A 19,145-nucleotide genomic window follows, 5' to 3' on the forward strand; every position below is an offset into this window, starting at 1 on the left:
GTCTGCAATCAATGCAATGCATGCTAGACCAATGTTATTGGATCAACAAAAATATTTGACACAAAGTTTTCACACTCCCGGTTAGTATTAGACAAACCACTCTCCAACATTTATTGAGGATCAATATTTTCATACCCTGTGAATGTTATCATTATTAATACATAACCTCTCTTTCCAAAGTATTTTTTCTTATTTTTTTCACACATAATAGCATAATAACTTTCATATTCTTTTCATTACACATTGGGGAGTTAATACCTTTCCACTGGGCACATCAACATTATACAAACACTGTACAACATTTAGAGGTTATAAACGGCAAGCGAGGGTATTTGGTTGCGGATATAAGACCTCTGGGGTGAAAATTAGCATATTTGGCGGGAAATAATCACCGAGCGAAGCGAGGTGATTATTTCACCCAAATATGCTAATTTTCACCCCAGAGGTCTTATATCCGCAACCAAATACCCGAGCGCACCGTTTATAACCTCATTATAATATGCTAAAGTTAAAAACAAGTGGACAATGTCGTTATTTAGGGCCGAAGTTGGAACGAGAGTTCAGGAGCGCCCAGCCTTATACAAACTCTAAAATAGAACATTTCAGAACGCGCGCGCGTGCACAGTTTAATTCATAAATTACGGTTACGCAACGCATCGATATCACGATTAGACATCAAACTTGAATAATTTTACTTCAAAAAAACACTCAAAAAAGTTTTAAAAGTTATATTGTTGTCACATAGCCTCCAGTGCTTACAGAAAGTCTTCATTTGTTGGTTCGTCAAGCTGCACTAGACTAAAATTTAACAACCAAAATCACTCTGAAGCCATAGACTTTTTCGACATTATCATGTTATGGCGCGTTGAGTTCTCAAATTGGCGTTCGAAATTTGCGCGAGCTAAAAAATGTTACGGGGCGCGCAGGTCTTCTTGTTGAGAATATAAACCCCGGCTCCAGCCAATCAGATTGCCGGATTCCAGCTAAGCATATTATAATTGTGAAAACGACTGCCGCTATCCATACACCTTCCATTTATTAATTATAATGCAATTTAGTACGCCTCTGAATGAAAAATATACATAGATTAGTACTTTTGTGTAAATAACTGCACTTTTTATTTCAAACTTCTTTTATTGACATAATGGAATTCAAAGTATCTCAAGTGGGTATATGGGCAGACAGGTATGATCTAAATTTAGACGAGCGACGTGGAAAACGTGTCTCCGCACCTCTGATGGACTGATTAACAGATTATTTATCTATTTTCCAGGGACAAAACAAGGCTACTGCATAAGATTAATTTATTTACACTGTACCTATTTATTCTTTTTCAATCTGCATTTTAGCATTTCTTTCATATCATATCCAGTTTCTAACTCCCGGTAATATATGTGATGAACTTTTTGTCTAAAATTTTCTGCAAGGCCTGTCAAAATCAATGTTGGAATATCTGATGGAACAATTTCTCTGAGACCATCATTGGCCTCTGACAGAAGCAGGGACAATACACGGAGAGGAAAGATAGACTTGTCATATTTCTGACGATTGCAGTAATTCTCAATTGTATGCTAAATCTAGAAACAAATCTGTGATTCTCGTCATTCACGCATTATTCACCTTCTCTACTCCTAACAGACAGATGATCAAATGCCCTGCCCAACTGAGTATGAATATATACTGTTTGTGTATCTACATAGGTGAATGTCTGATGGTCTGTCTCTGCTACTAATTGGCTATGCTCAGGAGAAGAATTCTATCAACAACGCTGATGAAATACAAATAGATTATATCTGAATTAATGACTGTCGACTCCATGCTTTTCGTATCATTACTTTTTATGATCATATTCTGTTTCTGGTCCAATAAAAATGTTGAGAAATTATTTTCTGTGTCATGGCTCGTTTGAATTCAAATAGTGACATTATCCTACAGGACTGATTTCTTTACCTGAGAATTTGGTCAAAAAATTCTCTCTACAATTCTAATAACGAGCAAGATCCAGAATATCCTCTCCCAACAGATATATTTGAAATCAAACTTTCTAAAAATATTAATTATGATTTTATTTTTCAGTTGCACATCCACACATATCTTGTGACACAATGTATTGCATTGTCAGCAAACTACATGCTTTACTTGGGCCTCTGTACTGTTTCCCTTGAAAAAATATGCATGTATTAACATTTTGAGTGCTGTAAATACTAAAACCAAAGTTTCAGTGTAACATTTTGCAAACTTTATGAACTTTTCTGTAATTTCTTTGATAGTTTTGGACCAAACGGCCATAACTTTTCATTGGCTACCGTTTTTGATCAAAATTTTCGGAAAAATTTGAAAAAATTGTCTGGATCTGAAAAAAAAATGTTAGCGCTAAATTCTACAAAGTTGACAAAAACTGACTTTGGCTCTCAAAGGGTTGATTCAAGACTATGAAGTCTGTGTCGCTGAATCACAACCATGATTGCACATCATACACTGATGTACAGCATTTTCAAAAATCTTCTGAAATCAATGGAGGGGCTTATACACGAGCAGGGGCTTATACTCTGACGATTACAGTAATTACGGATTCTGGTACTTACCAACTTTGAACTAATTTCACTGAGGGCATCTTGAGCAGGGAATCTGGCAGCAAGTTAATCTCTTTCATGATATTGGCTATCCTGACGGGTAACTCTTGACGTAAAAACACAAATGATTTCTTCACACTGCCATCTCTCTTACCTGTGAGAAAAAAAAAAACAATATATGAAAAATAACACCATTACTTTTGGGTCAAATATACTACAGGGAATTATTAATAATGTGATTTGACAAATCCACAGCTGATATCTGCTTTAAAAAAAATCTGTAAGGAAAAGTTCTTGCTTGTTCATCTGTTATATAGTACATTTCGAGGTCGCAAAACTATGTGATTACAAATTTGGCTCAATATTGTTGGAAAATGGGTTTAGGTTTTGGCTCAATATTATTTGGAAATGGGTATAGGTTTTGGCTCAATACTGTTGGGAAATGGGTATAGGTTTTGGCTCAATATTATTTGGAAATGGGTATAGGTTTTGGCTCAATACTGTTGGAAAATGGGTAAAGGTTTTGGCTCAATTCTGATGGAAAATGTAAACACAGGGGATTAATAGATTGAGTCCGCTTGCGTCCACATGCACAAAATTAAGCCATTGTTTTGATGTTTAAGACGTCTTAATGCGCCCTCTTGAGTTCAAAAGGTGTGTATGGCCAAGCATTGTTTGTAACAAGATGGCTGAAATGGACGACGTCGTACTGGCTGTAAAGAATGTGAAAGAGGCTCCCCACCTAACTATCCAAAATGTTTTTGTGTCGAGTTTGTATTTTATTCGTTTCTAAAATGTGTTCCTACATTCTTATCCGATTGTTTGTGTTAATAAAAATGTTTGTTTCGCCTCGCCATAAGCTTTCCCCTACATTCTTATCCGATTGTTTGTGTTAATAAAAATGTTTGTTTCGCCTCGCCATAAGCTTTCCCCACACAAACAAAACATTACCGTACACACTAATCCAAACTTCCCTACAAATATCCGAGGCGAAACAAAAAGTTTTATTAACACAATCGGATAAGAATGTAGGAACACATTTTTGAAACGAATCAAACACAAACCTTATGACTCAATCGAATATTTTTGTTCCCAATGAATAAATAATGGACCATCTCAATTCTCGGTTTATGGCATTTTTTGTCGACCGACAAAAGTCTTTTCATCTTCCATATTCCATTCTAATTTCACCTACGGTATATAATATCCTAACCTCCTGTGACTTTCCTTCTAAACGTTGATTTGCCTTGTGCACAAAAAGAGATGCTTTTTTTATGCCAAACGATGAAAAAATATGTGAAGAAATAACCATGTATCCGTCAGTACGGCATGCGAAACCCGGACGGCCATACCGATTGACGACAGAGCAGAGTAGATCGAAACGCAAAAGGGGTGTTATTATAGGAAAGGCGGTGACTTATTTTAAAGCTGAATAAAATGCTGTCTCTAGTTGTGTAAGTCTGTTGATCGAAATATATATTTTGTTCCCAGTTGATTTATCATGGGGGATGGCAGTCTCGATCTCCCCTTTATGGTTCGATATTTACTCACTCGTTCCCTCTCATTTTCGTCAATCGATGAAAGCATTTTCGTCTTCCATATTCAATATTACTTTGACCGATGTTACATCCTGACCTATACTGTCATTAGTTTTGACCAACGTACAAAGACGTTGCCCATACGTCCGGTTGATGAGATATTTTGCAAAACGGTGAAGAAATTGGGGCCCGGGAGACATCGATGTCAGTCTTTCCGGACTGTTTACATGTAGCTTAGGGGATATCAAAGGAGATGAATCAGTTAGTTGAATAAAACATAACTTTTCGGACTTATTTTATGTCAATTTTGTCAATGTCGGACTTTTGATTCGATTGAGAAACCAGAGTCACCTCCAGGGATGTCTATACTAAACACGGACGCACAATTTGGAATAGTTTGTTGTGCTACTGTCGGTCTCAGTCGTGGTGTCTCTCCCATAAAATTTCGAAGCCATAGGTCTACACTTGTCGTTTCGATTCACAGGTAGCGGTACACCGATGGCCAGATATTGTACCGTTCTTAAAACTAGTCCAAGCAATTTTACGACACTGCACTATTTGCCATCATGTCTCCTCGTGAACGTCCTTGAACCTATGGACGTGACCATTGTTTTACTGCGCCCATTAGAGTGTAAACCCCTGCTCGTTCCCAGCAGAATACTTTTTAAAGTTCTGTACATCAGTGTACACTGTGTGTATAAGCCCTAAACCTAGTTTAATTCAATTATGGAAAGGTATTAAAGAATAAAGGGTCGTTACAGTTGCAAAAATTGCGAGAAAAACGGCACTTTTTACTCAAATACAATAGTCCTATTTACAAGCGCTATTGTTTTAAATCACATCCAGGTTGTGCTGTTGATTTTCATTCTTTCGTGCAATTTCATTCGTTTGGAGCAAATATCCTTTCATTTGACAGCTCTGTGGGACTCTTCTGGATATGTGTTTTGGATGAAAAGAACTCTACAGTGAAAGACATAAACTTCGACGGTCATAGGTATACAACATCGGTTCGATGTGCGAAGATATGCAGATTACAAGTTATTTTAGAAGTTCTCAAAACCTCTCAGTAAAAATAATTCTGCGCGCCACTTATTGATAGTTTCTTCTTGTGAACGTCTTTGAATCCGTGACCGCGACTTTTGTTTTCGAAGTGTTTGACGGTCGATGATCGGTAGATTAATGAAGATATATGTTACTGAACAATTGTGTGATTGTTTAATAGCACGGTTAGGTAATAGACGGTGTAGTCTGTAGAGGCGATACGGCGAAATTCCATGGCCCAAGGGAGCGTACATCGCATGGTTTCTTACAACGAAAGAGCCGTCGGTTTCCATAGCTACTACGTGAAATCCGGCCTCACCGATGTCCCGGGCCAATGTCCCTGTCCTGATTCGGAGAACAACTTTCAAGCTGCGTGTTGAGGTTCAGATGTCCGAATTTTTCATATTTAAAAGGCTTAGGCCCCTATTGATTTACAGAGAACGCCCGTCTTGTTTTTAGCTTTAAATTAGCACATGATGGTAATTGAAAATTCAAAGCCAAATAGCCAGTGGAAAAAAATTAGACGACTCGCTCTCACCAGCGGTCGAGGTCGCAATGAAAAAAAAATCGAAGTCTCTGAAATCGGTATCATTGCTCCACCATGTTTATTGTTGGTTGTACGGCCAGTTTAAAGTCACAGACTTTCTTCAGTGCATTTCAATATGTCTATTTGGAAGCAAAAACGCCACGGACATTCGATCGATGGTGATGAACTTTCTCCAGGCCGTGACATGTCACCAGTTGTACGAACTTTACCGGTTTTCGATACGAAAGATGCAACATACAGCGTTGTTCACGTTGTGTTTTGAAAACACTAACGATTAGAGTGACGATAGAGACCATGCCCGATACGGAAAAATTGACATCAACTACTTGCATTGAGCAGTGACCTGAAACTTCAGACTGATATATAGGCCTAAATGTCAACAATATAAAACATTGAAATGCCGGAGAAGAGAGGGAGAGAGAGAGAGGTTTACGCTGTCGCGAACTGATTATACTCTTTCGGATTTGACTTCGGTTTAGACAATACACAGACATCGAAAATGTACACTTACTTTCCAGAAATTCGACTAATCTTATAATAAAGAGTAGGCCTAGAACAAATCCAAAAGTGTTGGTTGAAGTAAATCTTCAGATGTTGGTTTTCTAAAGTTAGATAATACTTACAGAAATATGGTCGTCATAGTCTTCTCTTAAAAACTATTACCTTCAACACCACGTTTCTTATGATGGTTGATGTCATTTTTTATTATTTTTACAAACTTTCAATGCATCAAACGCCATAAGACTATCTCATCTGCCTGTTAAGGAGTTACAATATATTTCCAAGGGCTGGCACACGATGTCAACTTACGTGTCGTCCGTCGAGCTGCCGGTGGCAGTGTCACAGATTGTTCCGTCTGTAATCGCGGCCACTTTGATTTTGATGTGACACCAACATGCGTTTGAGGTTTTTTGTTACCTAATTTGTCGACCTCACAAAATTTCAGTCCATGCTTTGAAGCAGTCCCAACTTGGCAAACATGTCTCGCTTAAATTTCATCCTCGTCGTTCCAAATTAAATTCGACCACTAAATTATTTCGGCAGTTTTAATTTCCTATTAATTCGACGTTTTTCAAATCGTAATTATTTTTTTCTGGTCGAATTGCTAGGGTTTTTCGTAGCAAGCTTATCTCTTCGTCGGACCAGTATACCGCGAGATGTAGTACTGTGTTCGGCAGCCATGGCGAAAGTGAATATTGTATATTGGTTGTTGTTTGTTTTATGTTACAAATACCTGTCGCGTAAGGGCGTTTGAAACGCTTCTGAAGCGGCTCAGTCTGTCCACACAGCGATTTGCGGATAGAGTTAATCCCTACAACGGCTCTGGTCGGGCCGACTAAACCGTCTCAAATCTGAAACGCTTCAGAACCACTTCGTAGTGTCCACACATAACTTTCTGTGTCAGTATTGGCCCAGAACCGTTTCAGAGGCGTTTCAATGGCCTGTGTATGAACGGCATATTTGCCTTTTGCAGTGTCTACTGATAAACACATTGACCCAGACTTAATCCTATCAATGCATAAACTTTCTGCTTAAGATGTGCAAGTCATTGGCACACATATGGTATGCTATACACTACTTTGCAATGGTTATGGAGACCGTGCTATGCCAACCTAGCCCGCAGACTGGACAATGTCTGTCAACAACAACAATAAACCACGGTCCCTCCACAAACTGTGAATAAACATGACTAATGTCTGTAACAAACATGTTTTGAATCTTCAATAACTTATGGCTGTGTAAGATGCAAAGAATAGCTCTTTTGACAAGCGATCAGTTTTAAAATAATTTTTTCATTTATAATCATGACTAATAGTATACTATTAATAATAAACAACCTTGCACATTTAAAAATAGAGAAATTTGCATATTGCCATAATGGACTTTCTTCTTTTGAATTGACACAATGAAGTGTGACAGCACACATACCAGTCTTATTTGGATAATGCAGTACTTAGTCTACAAAAGTTAACTCTTTGAGTGCAGTGTACTGGTAATATTTCCCACTAAAAGTTTAGCACCACATTTTAGCAATTTTCAAGAATTTTTCTAAGAGTTTTTTGATAATTTTGGACTAAATGGACTGAACATTTTATTGGCTACAGCTTTTTTATCAAGATTTTGTCAAAAATCTGGAAAAAAAAGACTAACGTATGTTTTATGAAAGCGATAAAAATTGTCTTTGGCACTTGAAGGGTTAAAGAACAATATATAAAGGTAGTCTCACTCAGACCACCCTCAGGGATCTGACCTTTGAACTTAAAGTGGGGAAGTAGTAAACTCCATTCATGTACAGTGGTCATGTATTGAGAATGAAATCAAATGATGTTAACTAATATTTAGTGATGAATATACATGACATGAATTATAAATATACATGACATGCACTACATGCAAGTTCTGAATGGTCAGAAAGCAAATAAAGTCTTGAAAAGCTTTGTATAAACCATTTTTCTAATTTCCACTTATGTTTGCATAGGCTGGGCTTATGTTGTACAGCTACACGACCACATTCACTTCACTCAATCTGTATTAACATCAAACAAATTTGGAAGAAATTTATTTATTTTATTGAGACATAATCAAGTCATTATACTTAACAGGGATCTAGAAAATAGCTGGCAGTTGGTGAAAAACCAGGGCTCGAAATTAACTTTTTTCCCTGGTAGTCCCATTGGGCTACCATTTTCTGAAGTTGGTAGCCCAGTGACAAGGTCTGGTAGCCCATGCATGAATGAAGTTTTTTGTAAAGGATATTTTTATTTATAACTAGACAATGAAAGATTTATTTTGCACGATTCTATCCAGGAAGTGAATTTTCTAGTCATTTGACATCAATACCTGCAGATCATAGCCTTAGGAGAACGGTATAGCATGTATAGTGGACACCGATGACACCTCAAAGTTTGACGACCTATTCACACATAATCAGAGCTTATGAGCAAATTTGATGTTCGCCATGACAACGACTTTTTACTCAGCACGTGTAAACATAACATAGCTAAAATACATTGGCTATGAATTTCAGGATGACAACTTGGTACAGTCATGTTCCTAATTCTTTCGTGGCAATTTTGGCTATATTTCTCCACCATAGTACACTATCATGGGATGATCTCGTACACTTCGGAAAGCGTAATTTGTGGATGACCCGATAGCTTTTTCTTTCCAGTTTGAATAATTTAGTGTTTAATTGTGATTGATACATTGTGATTAAATAACTATGAAAATTAATTTTCTTTTGCCATCATTTCCCGAGCCTGTCATCCAAGTACATCAGTTCAGATAATGGTATTTTATTGAAAGATTGTCGCCACAAATTCGACTGCACGGTCCCCTTTTAATTTGCTTAACAACGACGTAGTCTGACCTTTCTGTGTCCTGCTGGGTTGACTGTATGAGCGTCAGTCATCTCATAGCGATCAACATTATGTCGCCCACTAAGTAATTTCATGTCAAAGGCTTTGGTAGTCCGTGTGGGCTACCATGTCATCGGTTTTGGTAGCCCCAGAGAAAAGTTGGTAGTCTGTGGATGCGGGACTACCGCTAATTTCGAGCCCTGAAAACAACTGGCTGCCAGCTAAAATTTGCCAGCTGTGAAAACATCAGTTTAATATGATATTTGGATATTTTGCATAAATTTAATGTGCCCACACACTCCTTGTAACTGCCTATTTACTCTTTTAAGCTAACTGTAACCCAAATTTTCTACATCTCTGCCAAATGAGGGCAAGTCTGCATGTCATGTGTCCTTTAGACCATGTATCACAATACAAAGATCCAATGAGCCACTGTTTATAAATTTTGGGTGTACAAAGATTTCATCATATCAGGAAAAAAGGTTGTGAAGAATGGTGCCGGATCATATATTCCAGCACCGTCCGCATCTTGAAGATGATGGTTACATTTAAATTTTCCATATGAAACAAATTTGATTTTTATTATTATCATCAGGGATGTAGAAAAAGCCAGCAGCCGGACAAAAACAACTGGCTGTCAGATAAATTGCTGGCTGTGAAAATCAGGACATTTTGCACAAACTTTATGTGCACATACAATACTTGTAACTGCCTGTACTTTTATTTTTGCAAACCAAATTTTCTACATTCCTGTTCATAGTCATACAACCACCATGAAAAAACATTGTAAATTTGAAAAACATATGGCAGTCTTGACAACTGTAACTTTCAGGTCAAATGATCAATATACAACCTTTGCTATTCAGTCATGTATACACTTGTTTGTATTATTTTCACAAGGTCAAGTTTCAAAATTAACAGATCACTGCCATTGTCCTAGTTTACATACAATCCTAAAATGCTAAAATCCAGGGTACAATCACAGAGTGTGCATGTAGCCTGCTGATCCGAGGTAATGTAAACCTGCATTGTTTTGCAACGCATGGCGACCAGAGAATGTCTGTCATCGACTACAGACGAGAATTTGCAAGAAGGGTTTTTCACTACAAACTGACGTAAACGTGCCCTCCTATGAGCTTTACACGAGGTTGGGTATTTTTGTGACTTGATGAACAGAACGCATTATGATAACCCTTGATCAATTTTCTGTGAAACAACTAAATTATTCGGATCAGCACATTGAAGCACCTTCTCAGCCAAACAACAAAATATTTACTTTTTTGTTTGGAAATTTCATCAAAGTTCTGACTGGAACAAAAATTGTCGGAAATGTCAAAATATGGAAGTTTTGAATTCCTCATTCAGATTTCTAAGCTTTGTTGTTTGCTTTTGAAAAGAAATTGCATCAAAAACACAAAAACAGAATTACAGATACTGAGATAGAAAGACTTGGCTGCAAACATGAAAACAATATCATCATTTTGTACGCAGTACTAGTATATTATTTTTTTCAATTTTTCAAATTTCTTTTTTATTCTTACTCTTACAGGACTTTTGTAATAGTTGATCAGTGTAACCATGGATGTACCACAAGTCTTGAGGTACGTCCAGTGTGTAACCAAGGTCACAGCACACTCCTATGTCATATTGACAGCGTCTTTTCTGAGAATGGGGATTATTGGTAATAATTGTCTTATTCTATAAAGAATAATGCAATTGCTACATTTGTACAATGTGCTATGGAGTACCCAGGTAAATTTTACCTTCTGACTAATAAAAAGGTTTGATGCTATTTTTGTCACATACAGAACCCTCTGTGAAGCCATCCTCACAAGTCACATGAGGCATTGACAATGAGATATGCAAATGGGGTAGATGTGAAACAATAGCAAAACATCAGCTGTTCTCTCCATTGTCTGAATACAAGGTCTTGGACACACCCACAGTTCCTGTGTTCCCAGCCTTAGAACCATTGTCCTACCTGATATTGATAAGACTGTCAAATCTAGTTCAGATCTTTCATCTACATTGCGAAATATTAAGAATTTACTTAAAGCTTTGCAAGTGCCCTGTGATGTATGTATAAGTTAACAAAGAAGAATAAAGTTCTCTACAGATACATGGAAAAATTCAGAATGCAAATAATTGCCACTACTTCGTGATCATTAGAGATATCTGAAATGCATGTTTATTTTCAAAATCTCAAAATTTACTTTCAATATTCATAGTTAGATGGGACCCAAATCTTTATGTTTTTGGAGAATTAATCAGTAAAACAATGAACATAAACATTTAACAAGTTTCAACTCGGCATTGGTAAGCATAAGGATGTATCTTTTCAACATGTATCCTATACTGTAGTCCAATTTCACTGTTAGAAATACGGTGATAGATTTGTAGCAGAATTTGATGACTGACAGGGTCACACCATGCACCTAGTGAATCATTCACAGGACTTCATTCAGTATGGTCATCGTCTGTGGCACGCTAAATATTAATGAGAATATTGCATCACATTGCTAATGCACTAATGGGATCATAAACGCAGTATAAAGTACACCTATGGACCATTTTGTTTTAAATCTGTTGAAATAAAGTTTGATATTTGATAAGAATTGTGTGGCTTCAAGTCATGCTTCTTCAATACTTTGATGGATCACACCTTGAACTTGAATGGACCATTGTGCAAACAAAGTCACATGTATTAAACATACATGTGTGTGTGTGTATGTGTGTGTATGTGTGTGCACGTGGTGTTATCTTCTATGGCATCCATTTTAAGGAGAGCAATTGCACTCCTTTAGTCAGATTTTCTTCATTTTTATCCAGAGCAGGCCACCATTTAACGGCATAAACATACAAGGTAGTGAATTGAATATTGATCTTCTATAATTAATCTATTCACAACCAAACTTAAGTATTATCCTATTGTGTGGCAAAATTGGACCTTTCCATAAACTGAATACACAGGAAATAGGGGTGAACAGGTTGAAATTCTTTAATATAACAATTAGTTTCAACCTAACTTATTTTTCATATCAGATGTTTGTTACTTGAGATGGCAAGTTGGTAAAACATCAATATTGCCCAAGTCGTTGCATTCAGGTCCATTGACCTGTTCTTCCCATTTCCAAATAAACAGGTCCAAACTGACCATTCAAAACAATAGCTTTGGGCCAAACCATTTCGGTGAAAGGGTTACCGGATGATGGAAACATTAGCTGGAGTTTGTGTTTCCTTCATCTAATTTGTTCAATACAGCATTCCTAGCAATTGTGCACGTAGTCTGGTGTCAATCAAACTCTATTTGGTTTCTCATTTTACAGGACATTCTTGAGGCCAAGGTGAAGGTTACCGAGGTCATTTCAATATGACCTCATAGCTTTTTATAGATTGCCCCTCACTGAGACCAGCCAACAGTCGATGTGACCTATTTGAAAAGGAGACGGCCCGCATGCCCCTCACTGACAGCAGAAAATCAATATGACCTATTTGAAAAAGAGGTTGCCCCTCACTTAGATCTGCCAAGAGTCGATGTGACCTTTTTGAAAAGGCATTTGTCAAATCAGCAATAATTATTCCATTGTACACAATGCCCCTACACAAACAAACACACTTTGTTCAGTATGGTTTCAGCAATAACAATAGACTCAGTACATTTATTATTTTCATTTTGGTGCCACAGATGTTATCCGGCTTACCACAGCAAATATTTTGGTCTATTTTTACTCTACTTATCTTGGCAACTGATTGGTAAATCTCCGCAAAGGTGCTGCATCTGTTGACAGTTCAGTTCACATCATGTGATGAAATGCAGTACACAAACAAAATTTTCAAAATAGCATACAGGACCTCACAAGACATCTAAAAATAACTAAAGATCTGTCACACGTTGTCTTTAGATACATGTATGGTATCTGGCAGAGGTTTACAGAGTCAAGCCATAAATTATCCTGATAAAAATGAGGATAGAACAAGATATTGAAAAATACTAGTTGAAAACAAATGATGTCAGTATTTCTAACTGGATGATTAATGTTCATTTTTTTTCTGAAGGGAAAAAGTTTCAAGCCTTTTTGATTGAATTTACTTGAAAGTAATGTTCAATAAATCTGACACTCAAATTATCTCCAACAAGTTTCATTTGAGTTGATGTGTAAGTCAACATTACAATGGCCACCCACGGGCACTCTGTTGTTCTGAATTGATAGTCTGAATAAACTAAGCTGCTTATATGTAAATACGAACTTTGATGATAACTTTGTAAGAAATTTATAACAGAATGCCGTTCAGATTGAAATGCCGACTTAGCTACAAAACCAGATCAAGGTCGGACGTGTCTACGGGAACGTTACAAGCGACCACATCGACCGTAATCTTTCGATGCTAAACGTCGCGGCGGAACGACGCACGCATATATATACGCGTACTACAGGTTCCATGTTCATAAGAGCATACCCTTGTATATATACATCTCTGAGGCCGGGACAGCAGACGACAGTTCAGAGGCGCTCGCGTGCATAGCTGTCGTCGCGTGCACGTTCCATTCCAGCCACCACGCTCATGTACACGGCAGTCATAGCAACGTACCGTCGTCATTCTACGCGCTTCATGATCGCGGTAAATACGCGCTGGTAAGAACTCTGCCGTGCATGCCGCGGTGCAGAGAGACCGGGCGTGAGAAAGAATAATCAGTTAGGTGAACAAGCAGAATGCAACTGTTTCTTTTGTATTAATAATACCTCACTTTTTTTAGGTTTTTTTTTTTTAAATCACGATGTAAGTTCTCCAGCGGCAAACGGAAACTAAAATACGAAATCATGTTTACACGCTTATACACCATCATTTAAGAACAACAGAATGCCCGTGGGCCACCAAATGTCTGAGTAATGAGCAGTGTTCTCCATAGCTTGCAAAGACAGAGATGTGACGATTTACATAAAGATGGTAATTTGCATATTCTTTGTTGTGAAAGTGTATTCTTTTGTTTGGTTATTTACATATGAAGAGATTGCTGGAAAAACAGAGATGGGCTAACAGTCAAAATCCCCTAGTGGAGAAACCTGATTGGTCAGAGGTGTTTTGAAATTGTAATCAAAACAACACTTAATATTTGTAATATCTGTTGTGCTATAGCACGGGAACATATTTCCCTCCATGAAAATATATCAGGTATATGCAACCACTGATACAAGAAATAATTTTTCCTTTTTACGTTCTTCTAATCATCCAGTACATTTCATCTGCAAACAAAGGCACACCATTTACAATAGAGCTGATAGCAAATGACATCATTTTCTCGCTCATTAATATGCATAAATAAACATTTGTCCGCATTTTCCGCATAAACAACGAAAAAAATATCTGCTCTTGTTCAATGGCTACTAGAAGTCATACTAATTCGTATTAATTTATGGCTCAGACTACAAGCTGCAACAACAGCCGCACATACAACAACAAAATTTGTCCGAATTTTAGGCAGCATTGTCCAATGTCGCATGGGTGCAGCTGTATTTAGTAACAAACCTGAAATCACAATCAACATTATTTTTCTCCATCACGTTTATTCCTGAGGGTAAGTAATATTGGTCACCAGAAATCATAAATCTGACAGGTACTGGAACAACAACTGATGTCACTAAGGAAATCTGAAAGCTCACAATAAAACCTGTCAAAGAAGCCATATGATGCATTACTTCTTAGACTGTAAACAGACCCTTATACCTACTGGGATTTAGCTTGTATCACAACAAAGCGTCATATAGTATTTATTGCATGTATGCAGGTGCTGAAGATTATGGATTCTGTGTTGTTTGTTACTCACATGAAATGAAATTTCAAAAACAGTACAAGGGACTGTTGACTCCTTTTTCTTCTCCTCAACAAAATTTAGGAACTTCTAATTAGGATAGTCAGGATTTACATAATGTGTTGTTTTACTTTACCCTTTGAGTGCTGTAATTACTCCCACCAAAATTTTTGTGCAACTTTTTAACCAATTTTATGAATTTTTATGTAATTTTTTTGATAATTTTGGATCAAATGGACATAACTTGATATTAACTACAATTTGCAATAAAAAATTTAAGGAAAATCTGAAAAAAAAATTGTCTTGATCTGAAAAATAAATTGTCTGCATTATATTTTAGCATGGAAAGGCAACACAAATTGACTTCAATTGGACACACTTAACTCTGTTATTTTTATACAAATGGCTAGTACTGAAAGGATGGTGGCTTCTACTTCTTAAGATACTCATTTATGAGAATTACTTTACCTGAGTGTAAATTTACTTTATCGAAAGAATCTGAATTACTATAGTATTTACTCAGTCCATTCTAATTACCATCGTAAAACCTAGTTCCAGAGCAAAGGTCCGACTGACGTATGTTGCACATTACAAAGTTGCGGTGCAACACAGTTATGCTTTGTTATATATTGGGGTTCCCCTTAACTGACTCTTGTTTATTAAAAAGCCCTTTTCCTGCCAGATAGTATTAAGACTATTACTTCCCCATCAGCCAAGTCAGTAAAAAGCGGTATTGAGCTCAAACATGACGTATTTTCACACGCTTGGCTTGGTATGTTATAGCATCTTTTGTCCAAAAAAATCAAGTTTACAATATTTATGTTTTCAACAGCCTTCAAATGTACAGTATTATGTTAAAATACACCATATGGAATGTGTTGTGTTTCATTAATTTTAACCATCTTGACCTGATGGTGAAATATGGACTTGGCAGGAAAAGGGTTAAAAAGGCTTGTTTCTGATGCAATGAAAAAAGATTGCAAACTGTTTCAACCGACTTCAAACTGAACAGAGGAACACAATCAATCCACTGCAATATCTACGGATGGAAAGTGGTTTGTAAGTTCACAGTCCCTCTAGAGAAGCTGTGGTGAAATACACAAAGACCAACAGTCAAGAAATATGCCCCCTTTATAATGTATTGCCTGTGCATTAGAAATATGTTTGCAATAATCCTGCCATGTGATTTACTAAATTGCAAATTTGCAAACTTACTGAATAGAATTCATCATCTTTCCATGATACAGCCTTAGACTTGAAGGGTACACATTGTCAATGGCAGAATAGTAGCCTTGCCCTTGACATCATTTTCCGACAGGAATTTCCCGTATTAATTTCTACTTAACCCTTTGAGTGCTGTGATATTTCCCACCAAAAGTTTAGTGCAACGATTTACCAATTTTTATGAATTTTCTGTAATTTTTTGGTAATTTTGGACCAAATGGATATAACATTTCATGGACTACACTGTTTTACTAAAATTTGGCAAAGATCTGAAAAAAACTGACTGGGGTATACTTCATAAATTGACGTTGGCACTTTAAGGATTAATCACGGCTACTCCTGGGGTTGAGTAACTTGATCATTTCAAAACTGCAAAGTTCCAACTTCATGCATCAACTAATCTCAAATCATAAGTCATACAGACGAAAATTCTGGATAGAGAGTAGTTGTGAATATAGTTTCAAAATTGTTCATTTTTTTAATATTTGAAAATGTAGTTACTTGATTTACTTTCCCTGGTTCTTTTGGTTAGTAGATTTTTCTGTCTAGATTGTTGATCAAAACATTTCTGTCATGCAAGCCCCTGTGCAAAACTCATGAATGAAATTGAAGAAACCTTACGACTTTAAGTGGATTTACATACTGGAATATGGAGCATTGTATGCAAATTCACTTTCCTGATTGTCAAACCAGAGACTTATTAAAATACAATAACTGATGCAATTGTTGGCTACACTATTGTAACCAATTCGAATATTTTTTCCAGAAAAAATATTTGATCATTGATATTTATATATGAATGGGTGAACAGGGCAAATGTGAGATAGCATATGCAATTCTAAAATGAAAGTACATATAAGTATTTAACAATATGAATTAACTCTAGATACATTCACAAATCACAATAATTTCATTTCAGTTCACACCACTAGAGAGTCACGCTACTGGTTTATCATACTAATACAGTGTCTTTTCTCGGTGGTATCTTGTTTATTGACCGATCATGCATTATCAAAACATACAGTCGTCGCTGTATTTATATCATATCGACCTCTGACATTTATTAGAATTCAAATCACAAATGCTTCGCGCATCAGGCAAAGCGTAAAAATGTAAACAGCGGTATTATAAATGTGGTTTCCTGGGATAGAAATGGTTTCCGACCACATCAAAATAGGTCAGAAGCAAATTCAAGTTTTTTGTTGCCTGTGAGAGGGAAAATTACGAGAATAGGTGAAAATATTTAAAAATTGTCTTTAAAATTAATCAAAACTCACCGAAGTCGAGGAACTGCTGTATTGACAGTGGCGATGGCGAAAATCTCGAATAGTGGTCCATTCGAGCCGGGAACGATTTCAGAGCTCTGGAGAGACATCTCGTTAAATGCACCATTTTGATTGTTGTTGAAAGTTTAGCTTACGGAAATTCAGTACAGTCGGCAGGAGAAATCTATTTCATCAGTTGGCTTACACCTCCATGCAAGAACACAGAACCACGTCAAACTGGATTGGCCCAAATTCAAATATGGATTACAGACTGTCGTCATTCGGCGTTTAACGACGCCGTGTCGTATTTATGACGGGAACTGTCTGCTAAAAATAGAAAATAAACTAGTCTTCGGATGCACCTTTCCTTGATGCGACCTTCTGGAAAACAGCATGTGAGAATTATAGCGTCTTATCTTCAGAGCCCTTCGGATCGAAATGTTGTTATTGACGTGGCCTTCACAAGGTCAAAAGTGTATCTGCTGCAACGACCGCCGTCGAGCTCCACACACAGAGACTGGGCACCATTCGCGCGACAATCCGCTGCTCTGGGTTTTCCGGTGATTACTGGAAAAACTAACTGCCGTTGCCCCTGTTAGCATCAAATCGAGAATTCTTCTGCCGGGTGAACGTATGAGACCGTTGAAGAGTGGCGTCTGGCCAACCTCTGGAGCGGATTGCGGTCGCCGCAGACTGCAGTGTGCATACACACCGTTGCATTCAGATTGTGGAACACAACACATAGTGCATAGTAGTTTTCCGTGACGTCATGGAATATTTAATTCGCCTCCTAGCGGTGACCTTAACAGATGCCTTTGACACTCCTCCTCTTAAAACGCAAATGTATAAGTGGTGTTTCAATCGAAGGTAGCTTGATATAACTTGCAATACTGTGTAACGTATGCCTTAGTGCCTGTACTTGATCAGATGGAACAAATTAGAGGCGGTAGCAGCATGTCAGCTATCTATGTCATGCTCCCTCAACGGTAAACTCCTTAAGTACTTTCGACACACCCACATACTAGTATGCTGTTATCCAATCAGCAGACGCGACTTACTTTGCTGATCCAGGCATGTATCCGGCATGTAATAAAACATCGGGGTATAAAAACTGAAATATTTCTGAATTCGATCTTGAAATGTAAAACGAACGCCTCATATCCTAAAAAGTTGTAATTTCTGTCTTTTATTGTCTGTATATTCAAATCCAGACGATGTCAATTACGTCATCGCAAACGATCCCCACAGTGTCCAGTGTCGCCGTGTCGCATATCACGTGTGGAGTAAATCAGACATCCGGACACGAACAAATGTACCGATGAAAATGGCGACCGCCACAAAGTAAGTAATCCTTTGAATTTTCATAAATTCACGCCTTACAAATGTATATTGACATCTGTTTGACCGTATTGGCTGTGAAAGGGAAGGACAGAAATAAATGTAGTTACTCTTTTGATAATCTCTTCTGTTCTTTACCGAATGTACCCGATATTTGCGTATTTATATTCGCCACGCGGTGAATGATCATGATGCATAGAACGGGTATCAAAGATTAACTTCATGCTGGGGATTGTGAAGTTTGATTGACGGTGGATCATGGACAAACTACCTTCATATTCATATATAGTCTAAGGAACTATAGTTCGTCCCATTGCTTTTGCTTCGGGAGTGGGTACTCCCTTGTCAAAATGGGAAGTCCCTCAAGAAGCCTGAGTGACCCTGTAAATAACCATGGAATCACTGAATCACACCTCATCTTTTGTCTCTAAGAGTGACATAAATAAAGAGA

The 19,145-nt window shown here is 37.3% G+C and overlaps 1 protein-coding gene across 1 annotated transcript in view; it reads right to left on the bottom strand.

Moving 5' to 3' along the window:
• LOC139124898 (pyruvate dehydrogenase (acetyl-transferring) kinase isozyme 2, mitochondrial-like) overlaps nt 1-18,327 on the bottom strand; it is a 37,821-nt gene extending 19,494 nt beyond the window's left edge. The window contains exons 1-2 of the mRNA XM_070691005.1: nt 17,369-18,327; nt 2,586-2,727 (exon numbers count right to left, since the gene is read on the bottom strand). Coding sequence (XP_070547106.1) covers nt 2,586-2,727; nt 17,369-17,483 — 257 coding nt within the window. The 5' untranslated portion in view covers nt 17,484-18,327. The remainder of the gene's footprint in view (nt 1-2,585; nt 2,728-17,368) is intronic.
• Between the last annotated feature and the right edge of the window lie 818 nt (nt 18,328-19,145).

The sequence above is a fragment of the Ptychodera flava genome, assembly GCF_041260155.1.
Source record: "Ptychodera flava strain L36383 chromosome 23 unlocalized genomic scaffold, AS_Pfla_20210202 Scaffold_24__1_contigs__length_23054250_pilon, whole genome shotgun sequence".
NCBI lineage: Eukaryota > Metazoa > Hemichordata > Enteropneusta > Ptychoderidae > Ptychodera > Ptychodera flava.